Source organism: Rhipicephalus microplus, chromosome 4 (assembly GCF_043290135.1).
Source record: "Rhipicephalus microplus isolate Deutch F79 chromosome 4, USDA_Rmic, whole genome shotgun sequence".
Lineage (NCBI taxonomy): Eukaryota > Metazoa > Arthropoda > Arachnida > Ixodida > Ixodidae > Rhipicephalus > Rhipicephalus microplus.
In genome coordinates, this window is record NC_134703.1 from 100,350,196 (window position 1) to 100,372,523 (window position 22,328).

The 22,328-nt window shown below is 44.9% G+C and overlaps 1 protein-coding gene and 1 non-coding gene across 2 annotated transcripts in view; both read left to right on the forward strand.

The window, feature by feature from the left end:
* Positions 1–3,882: 3,882 nt before the first annotated feature.
* LOC119172804 (beta-mannosidase) overlaps positions 3,883–22,328 on the forward strand; it is a 54,931-nt gene continuing 36,485 nt past the window's right edge. Inside the window, exons 1-7 of the mRNA XM_075893134.1 lie at positions 3,883–3,999; positions 9,659–9,801; positions 11,766–11,984; positions 13,638–13,846; positions 17,302–17,372; positions 17,943–18,151; positions 19,140–19,287. Of these exons, the coding sequence (XP_075749249.1) occupies positions 3,891–3,999; positions 9,659–9,801; positions 11,766–11,984; positions 13,638–13,846; positions 17,302–17,372; positions 17,943–18,151; positions 19,140–19,287 (1,108 nt within the window). The 5' untranslated portion in view covers positions 3,883–3,890. The remainder of the gene's footprint in view (positions 4,000–9,658; positions 9,802–11,765; positions 11,985–13,637; positions 13,847–17,301; positions 17,373–17,942; positions 18,152–19,139; positions 19,288–22,328) is intronic.
* On the forward strand, positions 8,957–9,075 carry LOC142814794 (5S ribosomal RNA). Its single transcript, XR_012895099.1, has one exon. It is a non-coding gene; the product is annotated as a 5S ribosomal RNA (ribosomal RNA).

The window sequence follows — 22,328 nt, forward strand, 5'->3', positions numbered from 1 at the left end:
CCGCCTAGAGTCAGCGGAAAAATGTGCTAAAGTGATGACATTGGAATAGCCTTTCGTTTATTTACAAGACAATTTACAAATAAGTTTTTCACTAGGTTTTTTCAGTAAAAATTATAAGATTTCTTGTAGTTTACTATTATTAGTATTTAAAAATAGTTTAGCATTGACGACAGTTATAAAAAAAAAAGCGTGCGATACTCTTACGCAAGATGTTGAAAGATGGCATTTGAATTTAAAGCACGTAGGGTATTTTATTTATTTATTTACAGATACTGCAATCACCTTTGGTGATTTTAGCAGGGTGGTACATGAAGTTAGTCATGAACAAATGGCAAGTACAATGTCATATAATATATACAGGTTATACAATGTCTATAGGGCAAATACAAACTTCAACTGGCAATATCATACAATAAAAAATAGAAGACTACAATTATACAAGCATGTACAGTGGTATGTAATACGATTCAACAATTCAACTGGTTAGTGCACTTTCTAATTTCGAGAAAAACAATGCCAATGAGGGTGCTGAAACAATTGCACTAGTTAGTTTGTTCCACTCGACTATGGTGCGAGGAAAAAATGAATACTTAAAGCAATTATTGTGTGTGGGAAAGGGGGTTATGGTGAGGTAATGTCTCTGCCTGGTAGAGTAGCCAGAAGAAAAAGAAAAAATATCGGCTATGTCTACTTGATATTGGCCGTTAATTAGTTGGTACAGAAACTTAAGCCTTAAGTTACGGTATCTTAATGATAAAGGTGAAAGTTGAGCTCTGCTTAATAGGTCAGTAACGGAAGTCCTCGAAAAATTATTGTAGACAAAACGAACTGCTCTTTTTTGCACTTTTTCTAATTTGTTAATGTTAGTCTTAGTAAAAGGATCCCATATAATAGCGGCGTAATCTAATATTGGTAAAACAATTGATTTGTACGCTAAAAGGCGGACAGAAGGAGTGGATAGTTTGAGAGCACGACATAGAAAAAACAGTTTGTAAGTTGCATTGGCCGTTACATGTGTAATGTGTTTGTTCCAGCAGAGATCATTCGATATGAAAAGCCCCAAGTACTTATAATTAGTGACTTCAGTCAAAAAGGTGTTGTTAGCATTGTATCTGAAATGCAAAGGTTTTTTCTTGTGTGTAATTCGCATAAAAACAGTTTTATCAAAGTTAATGACCATCTGCCATTCCTCGCACCAGGAGGCTACTTTTTGAAATGCCTGATTTAACAGAAGTTGGTCGGATGAACAGAAAGCCTCCGCGAGTTTTAAACGGTGCAGTGTTTTGAATAGATCTCAGAGGTCAATATGATGATTGTTGTGGTTTTGCATAGTACCACCAAAATCGCTGCTGTCGCTAGCTTCGTGTTCATGTGGCGGCTATTTTAATTTCCTGAAGTGTGTCAAGTAACGAGGCGCCAACTGGCCCAGCATAACATGCCGTTCCAAGACGTAAGCAGAATATTTCACATGGGTCTTCAGCTTTTCTATGCAACAAGAGTGCATTTGAAAAAGAAAGAAAAAAAAAAGAAGATATTATTTGCACTACGGTTGTTGAGTTGCTTGAAAAGAGGGTGTCAATTAACATGCACATGATTTACGAACATTTACCTTCGATTAAGCACTTACCAGAAAAGCGTCCCCTCTGCTCTGCTGGTACCCCCCCCCCCCCCCTCAAATTTTTGCTCGAGTAATCTTGCGAAAACTTGTTGCTTATTTAATGTGTGTTCTTTTTGTCCATTTATTAGTAGATTAATGAATGAACAAAAAGAACACATATTAAACAAGCAACAGGCGGGTGCCTCTTTTTTCTGATGATATTAAGAAATTCATATCGCACTCCTTTGTTCGTGGTCACATTTTCTAAAAAGGCTTGAATTTTATTCTCTGTATTTTTTTTTTTTTTTGCTTGAAGGCTTGCCACACTTGCTTGATTGGATTTTTTTTTCTTTTTTTAGCAGAAACGCTTTCATTTGTCTGTGAAAAGCCACAATTTACAACGGCCAATGGTTTATATAGTTCTATGGATGGAAATGCGGCCGATCAGGCAAAGCGATCAACTCCATTTACTGTGCTTTCTCCCATAGTATCAACGTACGTCACCTCAGTTGTTACAAAAAAAGAACAAAAGAAATTGGAGTGGGGCATGAGTAATAATCGAATGCTCTCACTTTCACCATTAGCACTGAAACAGAATTTTTTTTATTAAGGTCGAGTTTTTTAGAACTTTAACACAACTATATACGAGATTAAAACGAAACAAAGAAACAGCTCTATGATTATTGCAAACTGTCTTTTTCTCTGCGCTTCACTTACAGCTTCAACTAATTCATCAGTCTCGAAAAAAAAGCGTCCCGGAGATCAGTTTTTTTCGTAGATAAACGTTATCGGATTATCATGCAAAGGCAACAGCGTTCGCACCTATGATGAATGTTCAATATATATAGCCGTACAGTGACGTAGGTCGTGGTGCTTTACATTTAAAGGAAATGAGTACTTCGTAGACGTGAGCCGTGACGAAGGCAGAAATATTTTCCCGTCGAGTGCAGCCGGCTGAAAAAAAAAAAAAAAAAAGAAGTGTGCAGCTTGCATTTATGGCGCAAGGCTGAAACCTGGACTGACGGCTTCTCCGGAGTACAACCACTTGTTATTTCCCTGGCGCAGTGAACTGTCTAATTCAAGAATGATGGAAGTTGTCATCACAAAATTTCGTTGTCGCGTTACCTCCCTCAATTTTTACTTGCATAGATCAGGTATATTGAATTTCCATATGTGCATTTACTGTAATCAAGAGGAAACGATTAGTCATTTTTTATTACATTGTCGCCGTTTCGATTTATTCAGGCATAGCATACTAGCACCACCTCTTCAAAGACTGGGCTTGCAATTATCTCAACCTGATCTTCCTTCATTTGGACCCTCTACACTGGGTTTCAGCCCCAGGCATCTTTTATTCGCCGTTCAGGAATACATCACTGCGACTAAACGAGTATCTTGCTAAATTACGGTCTCACTATTTTTCTTTATTTTTTTCTGCAAGCTTGCTATCGGCATTTCAAATCAAAATTAAATTACAAAATTTTTGTAGGAATGACGCAATTCTGAAAGTATAGGACAAATTCACTTTATAATCGGCCAATCCCCTCCTTTGGGTACGAGCCATTTGCACAGGGAAACAACAACAACAATAACAACCGCCAGCGGAAACTCCTTGTGCTCGACCTAGCTAACTTTTGCCTTTGCCAGATATAACAAGCTTTTGCTAGAGATGCGAAGTTTTTTTTCATTAGTTTTAAGTATGGCTATAGTTGTCTAGACGTGCGGCATGGCGGTAAAGTGGTTAAGGTATTCGGCGGCTGGCCCGATCGAAGGTCGCAGGTTCGATTGCGGAGGTCGCAATTCGTTGGGGGCGTGCACTGTGTGATGTCGGTGCACATTAAAGAACACCAGATGGTCAAAATTTCCGGAGCCCTACACTGTGGTATCCCCCATAATCGTATCGTCATTTTGGGAGAGCAAAACCCCAGACATTATTAGGTTTGGTTAGACATGCGACGTGACTACCCACGTTGATGTGGTTTTAGTCACTTGACTTGCATGTTTTGGCGGGAAACTGTGACTTGGATAACTCTTACGCAACGTTGCGGGATTATTATCACGTGATTTTTAGTCACGCCACCATGGTTCATTGTTTTGGGACGCGAAACCGCGTCTATTAGTAACGCGCATAGTTACGTGGTGTAACATAATTCTGTTAGGCGACTAGTTAAGTGATTTTCGTCACGTGAACTGACTGATTGACTGTCATGTGCTGTAGGTAATCATCACCATGAGCGTCATAATCATCAGTTGATAAACCAACGAACGTGGACGAGGACGAAGAATCATAGCTATGGCGTGCCTTTTGCAGATGTCGTGCCTCCTTATATTTGCGAATAATGCGCTGGGACTCGAACGATTTTCGCTGAACGGACGCTGGAGAGCCAGCAACAGCAACGGCTGTAAGTGTGTGACATTTCCTGCATATGCCTGCGGATGATAATGCATGCAACATTTCCCCTTAGCTAGAGCAAACGCTTTCCCTTTGCTCAGAAGGGGTGAACCAGACAGCGAATTCCGCCCCTCCACGGGACAGGCGTGAAGGAGGCGGGGGTGTTGCATTTAACTGACTTTTATGTCCCAAGCCTACTTGCATTTGTGGTTCTTGGACCTAAATTACTCATTAAAAAGAACGGTTGTATTTGGTTTGCTGTTGGTTGCGGGATGGTGCCATGATGTCGCTAAGAAGCGACATCATGGCACCATACTGCGTCAGGCAAATGTAGAGCTCCGCTAAAAAGTTAAATGGGGAGCACTCGCAAGCTTGTTCACATCTACTAATATACAATGAATATAATCGGATATTAAATTTTTTTAGAATATAATAAAAATATATGCGAGAAAACTGTATAAACGCATCAAAACATATATATGGACATTCTGTAAACAAAGTGATCTTGTGCGAACTGCAGAAACGCATGATTGATCGTATTTTTTAAAGTTTCATCTAATACTGCTCTTCAATAGAATAGCAAATCAAAATACTGCGTTGAAGTAGGTCGCTTCCCACAACGCCAATGCAATGCCTACGGTAATGATTGATTGATTGATTGATTGATAAAAACTTTATTTTTGTCCTAAGAAGACGCAGGGGAGACCCCGCGCCACCCGGCTAATCCCACGTAGGGACCGTCAAGCCGAGCTTGGCGGCCCATTCACGGGCACTCTGGACGGCCAGGGTTTGATCGTTAAGTTCGGGGCTGAGCGCAGCCCACCTGTCCTCGCTGAGGGCGGAGCCAATGGCTTCACATTCCCACAACACATGGTTGAATGTTGCTAGCCGTTCACAGGCGGGGCAATCCGCACTTGGATACCGTTCAGGGTACATGGTATGAAGAAGCGCAGGGTTAGGATACGCACTGGCCTGCAATAGTCTAAGGGTAACTGCCTGCGCCCTTCACAAGGCAGGGTGTGGGAGGGGAATACCCTTCTTGACAGATAGGAGTGCTTTGTTATTTCGTTGAACGTAAGCAAGGGTTCCCAGCGAGGCAGAAGACCTGCAGAGGTGGCGCTATACAGTTTTCTTTTTCGTCAATATGAAAGTGTTTATGCCGGGGTGCACTATATATAGCTGCAATGACTTATTTCCGTCACGGATATGACGTCGTAAAATATAAAGCAACACATGGCAAAGAAAAGCTAGAAGAAGTGACGTAAAATATATACTAACGAATGGCGAAGAAAAAAAACTAGAAAAAGTTCCGTCGCCTTACGTCAAACCTATGGGCGCGCGGCGCAAAATAACACGGCCGCAGAGTGTACATTCTTAATAATGCAAACGTAAAACTATTTATACACCATTTACCGTTGACGATATTCCGAGATCGGTGGCACTTCAGCGTGTTTTCGTTATCACTAGCGAAATGGCACGAAGGGTGCACTTTAAAGGGACCCTTAAACGATTTTACAATTTCGTACAAACACAATGGGCCGGTGGACCAAGTCATAAGGGTCATTTACAGACCAATTTGAGCTCTCTGCGCAAACTGATTAATTTATTACAGCGCTTTAAAGCTGCAAATTGCTGCAGATCTCTGCTTCTCAACCAAACGCGTTTTCGATCCCCTGTTCACAGAAAAATGTATACGTGCTCTGGTAACGCGACGTCACCGAGGCTTCTAATCAGATTGTCTGTGTAATGAGCGAAAGTAAGATCGAATGGTAGGGTGACGATATCCTGTCGGAGCAGATATCAACGACCCCGCGATCTTCGTCTCTGCTGCTACATGGCTAGCGAGCTATCGGGCGCACTGTGTGATGGCCTCCGAGACTGCGCGCAACCTGTCAGCGTACTAACTCTGAAGTCTAGATTGCAGGCGAAGTTCAAATCATCGAGTGCACCCCTGAGAGCTTTCTGATCGCCAGTGATGCCAGCGTGTTTTATAAGTTGAGGAGGCAAGGCAGAGGTGAGAAGGAGGGTATGCTGTGATTGTTCATAGCGGCCTTGTATATGGCATGTAGCTAAATTTGTGGTGCCCCCCTCCCCCCCCCCAAAAAAAAAATAAAACAAGATAAAAAATTGGCCCCGTACCTGCATTTAATCTGCAAATGTCATCGAAAGACGACAGTCTTGCGTGTGGAGAGAGTGAGCAAAACATTTATTTGATGTTCTGCTCAAGAAAATCGGTGAATCGTATTCTAGAGGCGCTAGAGTGCCTCGAGCGTGCAGCGGAGGCGAACGAGCGCATCAAGTCACGTCACACGTGAGACTTGAGTGCCATCTGGCAGTTCTTTCCAAAAACAAAGCGCGTGACTCTGAGACGGGTGTGCGCACCCGCGTCAGATGTGATAAGGTGTAGAACGCAAGGCGACGGGTAGGTGCCACCACCGTCTCGTTTTAGCAAAGCGTTGGAAACACTCGCCTTCCCGTGCAAACGTTGGTTGTTCAGCGCAGCGTGATAAGCGCTACGGTCCTTAAAATTACTTATGTATGCATTTTCTAGTAAAAGGCGCACATGCAGAATATATACGTGTTGTTATGGTGCCCCAGACATGCGCAATAATTCCCTTTTAATCGAAAATTGCACAAGTGTGAACGCTCAAACTTGAGCAACGTAGGTGGGCGCTGCGGATGGGGTCGGCCGTTTCAAATACCCGATGCTGTTAGGAGTGGACAAACAGACAAATGTACAGACAGACACAGACCGACCAAAATTTTTGCGTTGAAGGTCCCCAAGAAAGACTATTGTCTTTAAAAAACAAACCGTTTCATAGTCTCTTCAAAGGTCGTCGCCCTGCGCGTTGCGATGCTCGCTCGTGCAGCTCGTGCGCCTTAAGAGGCGTTGTCGCTTGTGTGCGTGCTTACATCGTGACGGGGGTGGTTTATACCTCTTTTGCTATCACTGCAAGTTTGCGTTGAAGTTGCAAAAAGCACGAAGGTCACTTTGCTTACTTAAGCGGCTGTTTCTGCGAGAGAAGCACGCTGCTCACATACGAAGAAATAACAGCTAGCTCTGACAGTTCTCAGTTCGCGCTCGTCATATACTTGTCCGTTCATTTCGTGCATCCTTGTATTACAGTAGCGTGCTTTAAGTTATGAGCTTCGTGCTATAGTCTTGTGTATGTAATATTCGTACGTACTTTCTGCTTGAGCAACGCACTGAAAGTTTCGAGGTGCTTGCTGTTCTTCGCGTGACGTCCCAATTTGTTGCTCTAACATTCATTCCTTCGCCCTTGTGGCTAAACAATGGGCAATAAACGCTAAACTACCACTGTGAAGACACGTTTTGCTTTCGTGTTATACCGATTGCTATGGCAGAGGGATCTGCCACGTTCTTTATGGACGAAGCACCTTAGGGTCTAGGCTTGTCCATTCTGCATTGTGATGATGACGCTAAAGACAATTCAATGTACCCACTATAGATCATGACGACGACGCTGATGGCAATGAAGAATAAGCATGTTACTGCTGTGAAGATACGTTTTGCTTTCGTGTTATACCGATTGCTATGGCAAAGGGATCTGCCACGTTTTTTATGAACGAAGCACCTTAGGGTCTAGGCTTGTCCATTCTGCATTGTGATGATGACGCTAAAGACAATTCAATGTACCCACTATAGATCATGACGATGACGCTGATGTCAATGAAGAATAAGCATGTTACTGCTGTGAAGGTACGTTTTGCTTTCGTGTTATACCGATTGCTATGGCAGAGGGATCTGCCACGTTTTTTATGGACGAAGCAACTTAGGGCCTAGGCTTGTTCGTTGTGCATTGTGACGAAGACGCTGATGACAATTTAAGGTACCCACTATATATCAAGATGAGGACGCTGATGGCGATGAACAATAAGCTCATTACCTCTGTGAAGACACGTTTAGTTTTCGTGTTATACCGATTGCTATGGCAGTGGCATCTGCCAGGTTTTTTTCTTTAGGGACGAAGCACCTTAGGGTCTAGGCTTGTCCGTTGTGCATTGTGACAAAGACGCTGATGACAATTTAAGGTACCCCCTATACATCAAGACGATGACGCTGATGGCAATGAACAATAAGCTCGTTACCTCTGTGAAGACACGTTTAGCTTTCGTGTTATACCGATTGCTATGGCAGAGGCATCTGCCATGTTCTTTAGGGACGAAGTACCTTAGGGTCTAGGCTTGTCCGTTGTGCATTGTGACGATGACGCTGAAGACAATTTAAGCTACCCACTATATATCATGATGATGACTTTCATGGCAATGCAGAAAAACCACGTTTTAGACCACACATTCTGTTTCTGCCACGGATGCAAAAGAACGTGAGCGGGCCCTCGGCCGGGAACGGCAACGCTGACGCAGACAACACCAGATGACGCTGCTTATGACGAAGAATAAGCGCGTGTCAGGCCATAGATACCACATATTCTCTTTCTGATATGGATTAAAATCAACGTAAACACACAATCGCCCGCAAAAGGCAATGCCGACGCAGAGGAGCTACCCCAAAAACGAGGGCTCGCGAAGAAGCGGCAAACCGGCAACGCCGACTACAAATTACTACGGCATGCATACAGTACACAGAGTGCATTTTGTGTATTGTATGCATGCCGTGAGGCCTTTGTTGTGTACGAATTGGAGCAGCGCTTTGTAGTATTCGTTGCCGTGCTCACAGTCATCGTGGCTTGTGGTGGCATTGTGGTAGATGCCAGCTTGAGGAAGGATATGGACATGCTCACATCCTCACATCAGGTGGTTTGAATCGTCCTCTGTCACTGCTAGCGAGTGGTATGGACAGTACAATCGCTTACATTTATGTTTACATTCACTTAGTTGAAAGAACGGGTAAGATAGTAAATATCGCCTAAGAAAACACGTTTCAGTAATAGCGTACGTGAAACATACATACATACATACATACATACATACATGCATGCATACACGCCATCGGCCATACCATGCTGAATGCGCCGGTTCTCGTCCGATCACCGAAGCTAAGCAGCATTGGGCTCGGTCAGTACTTGGGAGGGAGACCACCTGGGAACACCGAGTGCTGATGGCACCTTTTTTGCCACGCCGCGGTGGTCTAGTGGCTAAGGCACTTGGCTGCTGACCCGCAGGTAGCGCGATCGAATCCCGGCTGCGGCGGCTGCATTTCCGATGGAGGCGGAAATGTTGTAGGCCCGTGTGCTCAGATTTGGGTGTACGTTAAAGAACCCCAGGTGGTCAAAATTTCCGGAGCCCTCCACTACGGCGTCTCTCATAATCATATGGTGGTTTTGGGACGTTAAACCCCACATATCAATCAATCAATCAATCAATCAATCAATCAATCAATGCATGCATACACACATACATACATTACATACATACATACATACGTACGTACATACATACGTACATACATACATACTCGAACATACAAGTAAATGCATAATCTGTTTGCTGATCACTATTTATCATGAAAACAAAAAGAAATAAATCGAATTTATTTAGTTGTTCTTTATCGATGCATTGGGAATATTTCGCTAGCCATAGGCATAGGCATAGAGCACTGGAAACAGAAACAACTAATAATTGTGTAACTACCATCACGCACTATATTTTATAGATATGAAGATCTTCCCGTCTGTATTAATACGCAGCTATCACCGTACCCAGTACTGTGCCTGGCGGCATATACACGGACCTCAATATGGCCGGCATAATAGGTGAACCGTATTACGGCGACGGTGATGTCGAGTACGAATGGGTTGGCTGGGAGAGCTGGAAATTCCACAGAACCTTTGTAGGTAAGCATCAATAACTGTCTCTCAATTCCTTTTTTTTTTTGCGTTTTCAATAAGTTTTCACTGAGGTAGTCTAAAGACACAAAAAAGACGAAAAATTAAACGTGCATGTCAATGAAGATGTCTGATCTTAAAAAGAACGTTGACTTATCGTGACCGTGTAAATATATATTTAAAATATTATTTAATAATCAATTCCTTTTTGGTCTATAAAAAGCTCTGCCAGGTGGTCAAGGTTAAAGACTTCCTGATGTGGTTAGCCAATGAGGAGTTACGCCCAACGCTACGCCCACGAATTACGCCGCGTTGGGAGTAACAACAGTGGTGTTATTTCAAAATATACAAAGGCTTACCAGTTTAAAAATCGTAGTTTCGGTACTGAACAATTATAAATTACAAAATTGTTTGCGGTAGTAATACCAATACATGAAAACTTTGGACATACCAGCCAGAGAATTTAAAATTAGAATACCAGTAAAAAAATAGACAGAAGACCCAATATCTTCCAGTCTTATCTAAAGCACACACCTTACAGGATTACCTAAAGTGAAGAAAAAGAACTAAGTAGTTTTAAGGCCTGATTTATAAATGCCGATACCTTAAGGGGACAATAAATGATACTGATAATTATCGTGGGCGTGTCAATTAGGGCTATGCCAAACTAAAGCAGCGGCACTTTCATGTGCTTGGGGGCACCTCATTAATCGGAAATGTAAAAATAACGAAAAGCGATGCACGCAATGTCTTTCGAACCTGCAGCTCGCACTCTCCTTGAAGTCAATAATTTTGCAGCCACCTGATTTAAGATGGAACAGCGCCATCAAAGAGCCAATAATGCTTAACCTGGCACTTTTCGACAAATTTTGGGGGTGAAGCTCCTTACGCCATGGGCCAAATGTCCCGTGTTGTAGTCGTAGTAGCCACCTCTCGTTTAGTCCTTCAATATTGCAGCGCCTTTCAGTAGTCAAATGTCTTACTTTTCGAAACACGGCAACGTGTAAAAAAAAAAAGAAAGCTATGCCATGCCATGCAGAGTATCACGATCGAACACAACTAAAAGGACACTAAAGTTAAACAATGTATTATTTATATTAATAAAGTGCTTTCTGATAACTCTAATGTCGCTTATTTTACCATCCTAAATTCATTAGTATAGGAGAAAACCAGAAAACAATTTTCAAAATTCGTGCCGAAGTCTGCGTGCTTTCGTCACGAATTTCAAGGTGTACTTGTTGCACTTTGTCGAGACAGGGTTGACGAAATTTCCCGAAACTTCGTATGTTAAGTCTCTGACCCCATCAACAGACATTTCGCTTCACTTTTACCCATTCGGAACTACGTAGGCCTTGGTAGGTGGCGGTGGTAGTGGTGAGAATGAAGAGGAAAAAGGCACCTAATTTCTGTCTGCCTTCAGGCGACCCGGCGCAGTGCCTTATAAATGTGGGGGGAAGGAGGGATAAAAAGAATAGAAGGAAAATAGACGAAGAAGTAGACAGGCAAGCGACGGAAAAAGAAGGAGATAGGAAAGTGGGGATCCGGTCGAAGCAGTCCAAGGGCGGGGCGCCACAATGCGAGAGCTGCACGGCGTCAGGAGACCGCGGAGGGCGAACCAGTCGGCGGGAGCTACGCTGGCGTCGGAGATCGCGAGGGCACAACCGTCCAGCTTGAAATCCTGCGAGTGAATCGGCCTTGGTAAGCACCGTCAAAATTCATGACGTCAAGGCGTTTGGTGCAGGAAATTCAAAGAGGCGTCGCCACCAGCATTTTCATTTTGCGCGTTTTCCTGCTTATATAAGCGTCTTCCCGTGGAGAGTGGCGGCGATTTGGAAGTTGTGAAAAAGATATTTGCTAATAACATAAAATCGTTTTCATCTATGTTATCTCTTTAAACTTTTTTGAGAACTGCTTACGCGGGAAACGCGGAACGCCCGAAGTTACATATTAGAACTAAGCTACTACGTAGTCACATGTTTTCTTTGGACCACTTTTGAAATGTACCACGCTAGTAATTGATTACTTTTTCGTGTTCGCAGCTCCCACGTACATAACAGATCACCGCCATGTAAAGCTCGTGGCTCACGGCATCGACACTGCCTGCACGGTGACGTTGAATGGTATCGACGCGCTCAACACGAGCAACATGTTCGTCCGCTATGAAGTCGAAGTGACGAGCATGCTAAGGGTGAGCCTGCTGTTCTTTTGTATACGCTGGTAGAGTAGTTGCGCTTACACTATTTACACCGGCACCACGTCTCCGTGCAAAGACGATGTTGAAGAGAGACGGGCGCCTCCTGATGTTCTCCGTAGGCGAAGCTAAGCTGACGCCGCCGGGGTTTGACGCCGTGACTTCACGCTGAGCCTCGCAACTTCGTAGCTGCTAAGCCTACATGGCAGATTGTCCTATTATTATCGTTTTATTGCGACGCAGATTGCATAGACAAATACACTGTCGGAGGGGCTGCCGTTGCCATTGCTGTAGTGATCTGAATAAAGTTCAGGTGAATAACAGCACTTCGCACACCGTATGCTCTGTCCGGATATCTCGACAACTTGGGGTTCTTTAACAGTCACTTAAATCTAAATATAACCTCCTCCACCGGGTTGGTTGGGTCAAAAAGACAGCACGCTTGACAGTAGATGAAAAAAAAAAAAACGAACTTCCTCGAAGTGAAGACGGGTGGTAAACAGGCCTTGGAATGTGACATTTGGAACCTTTGCCGCCATTAATGTATACAAAAGAAACCTGCGTGGCCATCATCATCTGGCCCTGAATTGAGCATTGCACATGGGGGTCGGGGCGTGGCTAAATTTACATTGTCACATTCACAAAAGAATATAGCCGACGAAAAGGCATGCTGGCTCTGTGCACTGCTATAACGAAACCGAAAATAAAAACAAGAGAGACGAATGTTATGAGTTTCGCATGTGTTTACAACATATTTGCATTGTGATTTCACAAGCACGAAAAAAAAAAAAAGAGAAAAAGTAAACCATGCTCTTCATGGTACGGGTCCCACTGAGTATAGAAGTATGGGGTAGATTTTCGCCCCTCCTCCTCCCCATGCAGGTGATTAGGCGAGGGGGAGCGGCCACTCCTCCCCCCTCCCCTCTGCTGCTTCCTTTGTGCGCACGTGAATGTACACGTGCGCACAAAGTTAACTGGCGGAACATCGGAGATGCCTTTGTCCTGCAGTGGACGTAGTCAGGCTGGTGGTGATGATGATGATAATGATGAAGATGATGATGATGATGATGATGATGATGATGATGATGATGATGATGAATGTACACGGGCCTCCAGAATTTCGCCTGCACCAAAATGCCACCGCCGAGGCCGGAATTGAACAGATGAACCTAAAACGCGGCGCTTGCAAGCGTTTAATGATATGTGTCCAGTTTTGGAATTTATAGTTCTGGAAAAGCGTACGCAAAGACAGCATTCGTAGCGGTTGCCCGTTATTTCCCTCACTTAACGGGGGCCCGCAAGAGTATAGTGTACGACGCATGTGCAGTGGTCACAAGTGCTAACGCGAGGTTGAGTGCATGCCTTTCTAAAGCTCCCCATCATTATGCTGTTTTAGAATAGGGTGTAGAGAAATAGCGTTCGTTAAGTACGCTACGCTATTTCCATCACTGACCAAGACGCTATATCGTATGGCGCGTGCGCAGTGACGACCACCGTTAACGCGAAGCTTTGCGTACCCCATTCTAAAACTTCCTATCATTACCTTTGAGGCTCTTATACGAGCAAAATGCCGTGTACCGTCTTCTAAAGTATATCAAAGATTGCCATTTTATTCACTGTTTTTTTTTTTTTGTCGACCCGCATGCGCAGAGGAACAACAGCATCGTGGTGAGCTGCGAGTCGCCGCTGCGGTACGCCTTGCGCAAGCACGAGCTGCGCGTCAGCAGCAATACGACCCCCGTGTATCCGCTGTGCGCGCCGCCGGAACAGAGGGGCCAGTGTCACATCAACTTGATTCGCAAGATGCCGTGCTCGTTCGGCTGGGACTGGGGTCCGTCGTTTCCCTCCACTGGAATATGGTCAGTGTATTTTGCACTATACATAGCGGCCACGTTTAAGAGCGAGCGCACTTGCTTATAGACCTCCGTTGTCGGTCTTGTGTGCGGCCAGCGTGGTGGTTGCGGGATCGCTTACGTCACATCTGATGGATGAGGGAGCAATCATCGCAATCATACAAGTCTAAAAGACCTTTCTGAGCATAGAGAGGAGGTACCTCTTTTGTGAACTGTATAACGGGTATACGCTGACTTCGCTGCCTAGGCAGTGTGTTTTTGGGAGGTCAGGCAAACTTACAACAGGCCAGAAGGAATTACGGTGACACCAGAGAGCCTTCATTGGAAGGGTACATATAAGAAGTATTACTACCAGGAAAAACAAGGGAAGCGCGGGTAGAGAATGAAGGACGACGTTGCCTCCATTGCGATCCCCCTGAGTGGGTACGAGCCATGGCAGTGTAGATCATCATCATTATACGGTGATCGCGGACTCAGGGCCCATTAAAAACCCCCATTGAGTTACCTTGCCTTGTGTAACAATATGAACCCTGCATTTCAGTTTTCGAGTACACAGCCTAGCAAGCAGTAGCAGCAGTATTGTGCTCAGTGTAAAGAAACGAACGCGACTGGCTTGTATTTGAGAAGGTAGAAAGAGCGTCTTATCGGCTGTGAAAGGAAGCAGCTTCCTGAACTGAAGAAACTTGCGTGAGAGTACAAAGGCTAACGTCACTGTCAGTCTTTGTACTGTCTTATATAATGTGTTAATTGCGCATGCGAGCACCTAATGAAAGAGTGCCTATTTTTACAAGTTTGAAGGATGTCAGATTCTGGGTATCCAGAGTCACTTGTTGCACTTCCGTGGCTGACGCCATGCTCCAAAAAATAAATAAAGGACCATTAGACAAATGCGAAGACGAGGAGAGGCAACAGGACTGCGGAAGGAAAGCCGCAATTTCTTACATTCTCCAAACCTAGCACAATCTCACGAAAACATAAAAACAAACACGGGTGATAAGGTATAGTGTTTTTAGCGCCTGTAAAAATGTCCATGCTTTGTGAAAAGACAAATCCGCGTCAGAACCAGTTAAGAAAACAATGCAATTGACCACGTGAGAAAGTTTTTCACTTGTTATAAAAGCTGCATTTATCGTGTACCGTTATCTTGTGGCCACGAGTATATTGGGCAGGCAGGTAGATGTGCCTACAGCAAGTTAAGGGAGTAATTGATTTATATGTGGGGTTTAACGTCCCAAAACCACTATATGATTATGAGAGACGCCATAGTGGAGGGATCCGGAAATTTAGACCACCTGGGGTTCTTTAACATGCACCCAAATCTGAGCACACGGGCCTACAACATTTCCGCCTCCATCGAAAATGCAGCCGCCGCAGCCGGGATTTGAGCCCGCGACCTGCGGGTCAGCAGCCGAATACCTTAGCCACTAGACCACCGCGGCGCGGCTGGTTAAGGGAGTATCACTATGATGTTAATGGAAGCAAAACAGGGACACAAGCATGCATTGCAGACAACGTGGAACTGCATCTCAGTCCCGAGGCCAATCTGCGAGCCCTTGTTTGAACGGCGAGAAATTATCACTCGTCACACAGACAAGCATGGTAGGGTGATTATAGAGGCTATGAACATAGCACGTGCGGAGAAGGGTTGTGCGTGCGTGGAATCTGGCACCATCAAGCAAGGAAGCTGCTCTTTTAAGTAATTGACAATCGGAACAAGGCTGAGTCGTTCGACGTATATCGCGGAATGTCCCTTCTTTTAGGATTCTTGCTGACGATTCATGTGGCTGCTCGCACGGGGCAGATAGAAGACATGAACAGTTGATAGTCAGCGCTCGTGTCTTCGTGTGTGCCCGCTCACACTGTTCTTTCTGTCGCAGCGTCCGCAGTTCAAGGGGTGGTGGGAGGTAGCGCATATTGTCCCGCTAGTCATGGCGTTAAAGAAGGCAGCGGTCGGCGTACTCAAGATGAAACTCTTTATTCGAGTGAACTTGTTCAATGAAACTGAAAGTCAAAGTACAAGAAATGCACACTGTACACTGATAGTGTGAAGCAATGTCGTCGGTCGTCGGTAATAATATCAGCAGTAGAGCGCGACAGTATTTATCATATGCAGCATCGAAGACTTGAGCTTTGTCCTTAGTGCCCGCGTTAGTTGCAGAATGAACTCTGTCTTTGTTTCACGCTCAAGCTTCTTTTCTTTTTTCGATCAATCAATCAATTAATCCATCAATCTGTTTATTCAGTCAACTTGGTACAAAAAATGGTAACAAAGTATTTGTACCATTAGCCTATGCGGCTAGTTACTGGTGCAATCTATGACATGACTATTTAATTACATGTCAGGAGCAGAGGTGCAGTAATCAATAACAGGGTATACTTTAAAAGGGGTATTACATCTAAATAGACAAGCAATAAAGAATAACTGGTGGCATACATTGCAGAAATACGGAAGATAGCAATACTAGAAAAAATATATACAGAGTTGGTGCACAAGACTGCGCTGGAAAATCAAAAGAGTTGAATAGACATCAAAAATAAGAGAAAGAAAAAGAAAACCAAGATAGAAGTTTATGCCAGGTGAGTTCGTATGAAAGTGAGCTTAACCTTCCAAGAAATACTGACGGCGATTTCGTCATTATTGGGTGCACGGACCGTGCATGGTAGAGTAAAAACAGCTGTGGTCGACGATCTATTTGTGATCCGGACCAATCAGCTCATCAAAAGATTCGAAAATAATCTGGAAGGTTACCATATACCACGGCGCAATTCACGCGAGGCAGTGGTCATACATGTGGCGAATCGTTTACATTAAACTATGAAAAGAAGCACACGTGACAATACTCACAACGCCGTGAAGAGGTTACGGTTGCATCCCAGGAGCCTTAATTCTTTAGAAACGTGTGAGCATTGCATTTCCTTCCTATCTCTGGCGGCCGATGCCGGCGATACTGAGGCATCACGGGAGTAAAGCCCATTGATGACGTGAGAGCTCCGTCGCGACCTCTGCTCCATTGCAGGGTGCCCATAGTAAATATTTGTCACGCTCGACCCACAGCCCTCAGTCAAAGATGGCTGCCCCCTATATGGACGATGCCAATTTTGTTTTTATTATTATTTTGATTGATTTGTGAGGTTTAACGTCCCAAAACCACCATATGATTATGAGAGACGCCGTAGTGGAGGGCTCCGGAAATTTCGACCACCTGGGGTTCTTTAATTTATTTTTATTTTGAATGAGGTGCATTTATATACAAGAACCTATGTTAACGTTTTGCAGTTGTACTTTGATTAGGCCAGAAATGAACCAATACCAAATATCCAAACTTTCCCGCTTTCTGAAGTCTAAATGCCACATACGTAAACATCCTTGATTTTTGGAGATTTACCAGTGATAATTGTTGTAAGTTCCCCACCTTGTGATCGAATTCTCGATAGCAAATCTTCCTCTGTTTCTCTGGCAGGAAACCGATCGAGCTGGTGGCCTACAACCAAGTTTTTATTCGAGATGTTACTGTGACGACGACACAAAAACGTGAGTCGTAGGCATGCGTCGAAGTAGAGTGACGTTGTGTAGAGTGAAATTGGCGTACCGTAGTAGAAGCTGAGTTCATCACGTGATAACTGTTGGCGACAGCAATGGTAAATGTGTTCACGTCTGCAAGCACATACATTTTTTTTTCAATTGCAGGGACAAAATTGAGGCAGCTTATATCTACAAGAAGTTAATATTTGTTACGTTTCGTTTCACTGGTGCGCTAATTAGTCTGTTTAAATATAGCCTCCATTCAAGTTTCAGGGTGCTGGTTGCATTAGAAAGACCGTAAACTCGAAAAAAAAAAACAAGCTGGCTCATAATGACCGTTTTCAACGTTATATCACTCAGGAAAGCGTAAGTTATTACGGGTTTTGAAGATGAAATTAAATTTTGATACATTTTTTTCTAAGGTCTGCACACGCTATACTTGTACGTCCTCAACTTTTTCACATTTTGAGCACAGATCTTCCAGGCACAAAAATATAATCGAAGTAGTAGTGCTAGTAATATTTTTTATCTGTGTAGTTCTGAATTTTGTGAATTTACTTTTGCCTATTTGCTATACAGGAACGAAATACCAAGCGCATAAATGGGATATAGAAGTCGGCGTGTTCTTCACGCTGTCTCGACGTGCGCCCAAACACGGCACCATATCAGTCAGCCTGGGCGCCTCGTTTTTGTTCAGTTCAGTGGTGCGATTTGCGAATGTGGCAAATAGCAACAAGTCGCATGAGGATTACAGCGGAAAGGTGACGGTGCCCGTCAGCATCCCAGACGTGAGTACCTTATTTAGCACGTTATGTAATCATAAGTTGGACAGCATGCTAATGTGCTGAAGCGTCGCAGTACAAAACTTTATTCAACTCCACCCTCCCCTTCCAAAAAATAAAAATAAAAGGAAGCCACAGAACGATTTTGTTCTTGCACAACAGCTCACTCGCGTAGTCGAAACGGCTCCTTGATATGCCCAACCTGTAAATTACGAAATGGCAACACTTTATAATTATGATTATTTATTTTCGCCTTGCAATGAAGCTTCAGAAATGACCGGTACTAAGTGCAAAACAAAGGAACAAAAAAAAAAAGCCGTCTGCTCATGCAAATAAAGCTCGATATTGTGCAATGATGGTCAATGTATCACAAAACTTGAGGGTAACAATATACAGAAACAATCTACGGTTTAGCTACTCGGATGTGCGAGTCAAAATCGAGTCACGCAAATTTCGCTTGATTTTTGATCAACATTGTGATCGTCATCGATTCGGTAGCATGCGAGATCTTGATCAGTCAGTGCAACCGATCGCGTGAAAGACAATGTTGATACAACTAGCAAAGCAGTGTTAGACGCAACAAACAAATATATAAATAAGTTATTAAATAAACAAATAAAAAATGAATTATGAATAAATGCAAAAATAAAAAAATGTTTCCAAGCAGCTTTTGTTGTGTTCACTGTCAGTATGGTGCAGCCACTGTGCGCTTTTAAACACTAACTAACTAACTAACTAACTAACTAACTAACTAACTAACTAACTAACTAACTAACTAACCAACTAACTAACTAACTAACTAACCGACTAACTAAATATATAAACATATGGCAGGTAGTAAAGTCACCTGAACGTATAACATTGCGCATTGGAGCAGACTTGGTGTTATCGTTGGCGAGTGCATGTTTGTTTGGAATGTATGTTTGACTGGAAGCATAGATTGTAATTCGTTTATTGATACTGTCAGTCAAACTTCGACCTCCTGCTTCCATAGGACATAGAAATAGAGCACTGGTGGCCATCTGGCTACGGGAATCAGAAGCTGTACCACCTGAACGTGTCCATGTCTGTCGATGGCGAACAGTGCGACAAGGTCATCAGATTTGGATTTCGCACTGTTGAGCTCGTGGAAGATGACATCTGTAAGTGTCCCTCCAATGCATTCCAATCGTCACCTCCTTAGTAAAGGTATCAGTGTGCTTGAGTGCTTTCTGCCACCCGCAACACAGGGACATTATATAGAAGTATACGTGAGCGTCTTTTGTGCATATCAGTTCATCAGTTCTTTCATATCTCAATTATTATAAAACATGGCACACAGTACAGTGAAATTCTAGCTCCTCGAGCAATGATAGGCGCCTACATAAGCTTGATCACGCTTTAACTGTTCGTGATTGTGCATTGTTATGCCAGCGAGTCCTCGTCAAACGACCGTGCCTCTGAAAAAGGCAATCTGGGTCAAGGCCAGCCCGCCGTCTGCCCGACGCGAATATCTCAACGGCGTGAACACGCGCGGCGCCTCTCTCGCCCACGTGCATTGAGTCATCGGCGCACGTGACAGCGAGCCGGCGTTCTCGTGCCTGGTGGTCTGACGCATGGCGCGGCGACCCCCATTGGCGGAATCTGCCCGGACGACCAGCGGCGCTTCTGATTGGACATTTTGGTTGGACCCGGTGTAAATAAAAGAAGCCCTGCGGCGCGTCGCGATCGGAGTTCCTATGAGCGAGGAGACCCCATGTCGGAGGGCCGACATGTATGCGAGTCAGCGGTCTTAAGCGAAAGGCTGAACTATGTGTTAGAGAGAAGAGCTCGGCTCTTCGAGTCTCTGTCGGCCCCAGTGCCGAAATTGTAACGCCTCTGTAAATATGCTGTACATAAACCTTGTTTAACTCACCGTCGTCTCGTCCGCTCGTCTTATCAGCTCTGCGCAGAAGTAGTCGCGAGCTGATAAACATACGCTACCAAACGGCTGGTGACCTTCCCGGCGGAGTTGGAAGCAGTGGCGCCTCCGGGACCGTGTTGGCGTCGCCGTCTTTCGCAACAGTGGTGACTTCGGCGGGATCGGTCCGTCGTTCACAACAGTGGTTGGCAGCTGCGGGATCGGCCGGCGTCAGCGACATCGATGCGGTGAGTGCCTGATGTTTTCCCCTCAGTTCACCAGACTACTCTAGCTCAGGTTGTAGTAGTTTAGAGAAGGGCTGTGTGAAGCATTAGAGTGAGCTTTGATCGTTTCAAGCAAAGTCGAAGTGCTTTGAAACCAAAGTTAATGCGGAGGGGGTAAACACGGGAGAGTGAAAAATTGCTTGCGCGTCTTGCTAGTTGACTTATAGTGGGTACGGCAAGTAAATTGTTAACAGGGGCAAACAGCAAGAGGCTAGTGTGAACGATGGAGAACCTTAAAGTGAAGGAACTCATCGAAATTTGTGAGGAACTCGGCATTACTTTGGGCCGTGCGAAACGAAAGCAAGCGATCCTTGAGATCATGAAGGATGAGGGAGTGTCGGCTGAGGAAGTCGATGAGGCCTGGGTGGATATTAAAGCACGCCGTGAGGAGGCTGAAAGGCGAGAAGTAGAAGCTCGCGAACGTGAGGAGGCTGAAAGGCGCGAAGCTCGCGAACGTGAGGAGGCTGAAAGGCGCGAAGCTCGCGAACGTGAAGAAGCTGAAAGGCGCGAACGTCGCGAGCGCGAGGAGGCCGAGAGACAAGAGCGCCTAGAGTTGAAACGACTAGAATTGGCAATCCTACAGTGTTCGCAGGCGCCTAGCGTAGCTTCTCCGACGATTCAGGTCAGCGGTTTCAGAATTCGGGACCAACTGCCACCGTTCGTAGTAGGCGAGGACAGGGCGAAGTACCTCGTCAAGTTTGAACACGTCTGTGAGCGAAACGCTTTGGAGCGGTCTCTTTGGGCGCAGAACCTGTTAGCTCTTCTTCCCGGCGAAGTGTCCGACGCATTAACTTGCTTGTCTAGGGAAGCGTTTGAGAGCTATGACGAGGTTAAGGAAGTGCTCTTGAGACGTTACAAGTTGTCACCCGAGGCTTTCAGGCAAAGGTTCCGGTATGCTGAAAAGGGGAATGAGTCACACGTTGACTTCGCGTTTCGTCTTAAAGCCGATTTGATTGAATGGCTCAAGGGCGAAGGTGTTTATGACGACCGCGATAAAGTGGTGGAATGCGTTGCATTGGAGCAATTCTACCGCTGCATCGAGGAGGATGTCAAACTTTGGCTGCAGGACAGACTTGGAGACGTACAGTTAAACAAGGCAGCTGAGTTAGCTGAGGAGTATTATACTCGCCGAAAGTTGCATAGCAGGGCAGCGCGCGTTGAAAAGGATGAAAAGAAAGAGGGCTTTTCAAGGAAACCTGATCAACGGAAACCCGTTCCGCACCGTAATTTCAAAAAGGACCCGTCTCTTACGAAGGACAGTGTAGGGGAAGGGCAAACCGAAGCGGAGAAATCGAGTGAGGTTTCTACCACACAGGCATTTGAATCGGAAAACAAACGGAAGCCGCTAATCTGCTACAACTGTAAAAAGGAAGGGCACATCGCGAGAAACTGTCAGGAAAAATTTGCCTTCGCAACGATCCGAGAATCAGAAAAAAACATTCGGTTGTTGGAGCCGTATCTCCAAGAAATTAGGGTCAATGAGAAAACGTGCCGAGCACTTAGAGACTCAGCGGCAACCATGGACGTTGTCCATCCTTCATTGGTGTCTCCGGATGACTTCACAGGAGAATGCGCGTGGATTAGGCAAGTCGCCGAGGTGCAGAGTGTTCGCTTACCAATCGCCACGGTTGTCATGGAAGGCCCGTTCGGTAAGCTTCGCACCGAAGCAGCTGTGTCTGCCGCGCTAAATGATCGTTTTCCTTATCTATTCTCCAACAACTCAGAGCAGCTTCTCAAAGAGCAGGGCAAATCGTTTTTCCCCAACTTAGCGTGCATGGCTCTCACGCGATCGCAAGCGCGAAAGCTTTCGCGGAAGCTTGACTTGGTTCCATGCGGTGAACTCTCAAGTGACCTTGTCGGCGGGTCGACGGAACCCCAGAAAGGAAATTTTCCGCATGAGTCATGTGAGCAGTCACGCGAGCGGCCCGTCGCGGGAGCGGCCGGCGCGGTATGCGCTGGGGGAGACGACGTGGCGCCATTGAGTCAGAGCGAGAGGGCTGCAACGCTCTCGCCTGTAGCG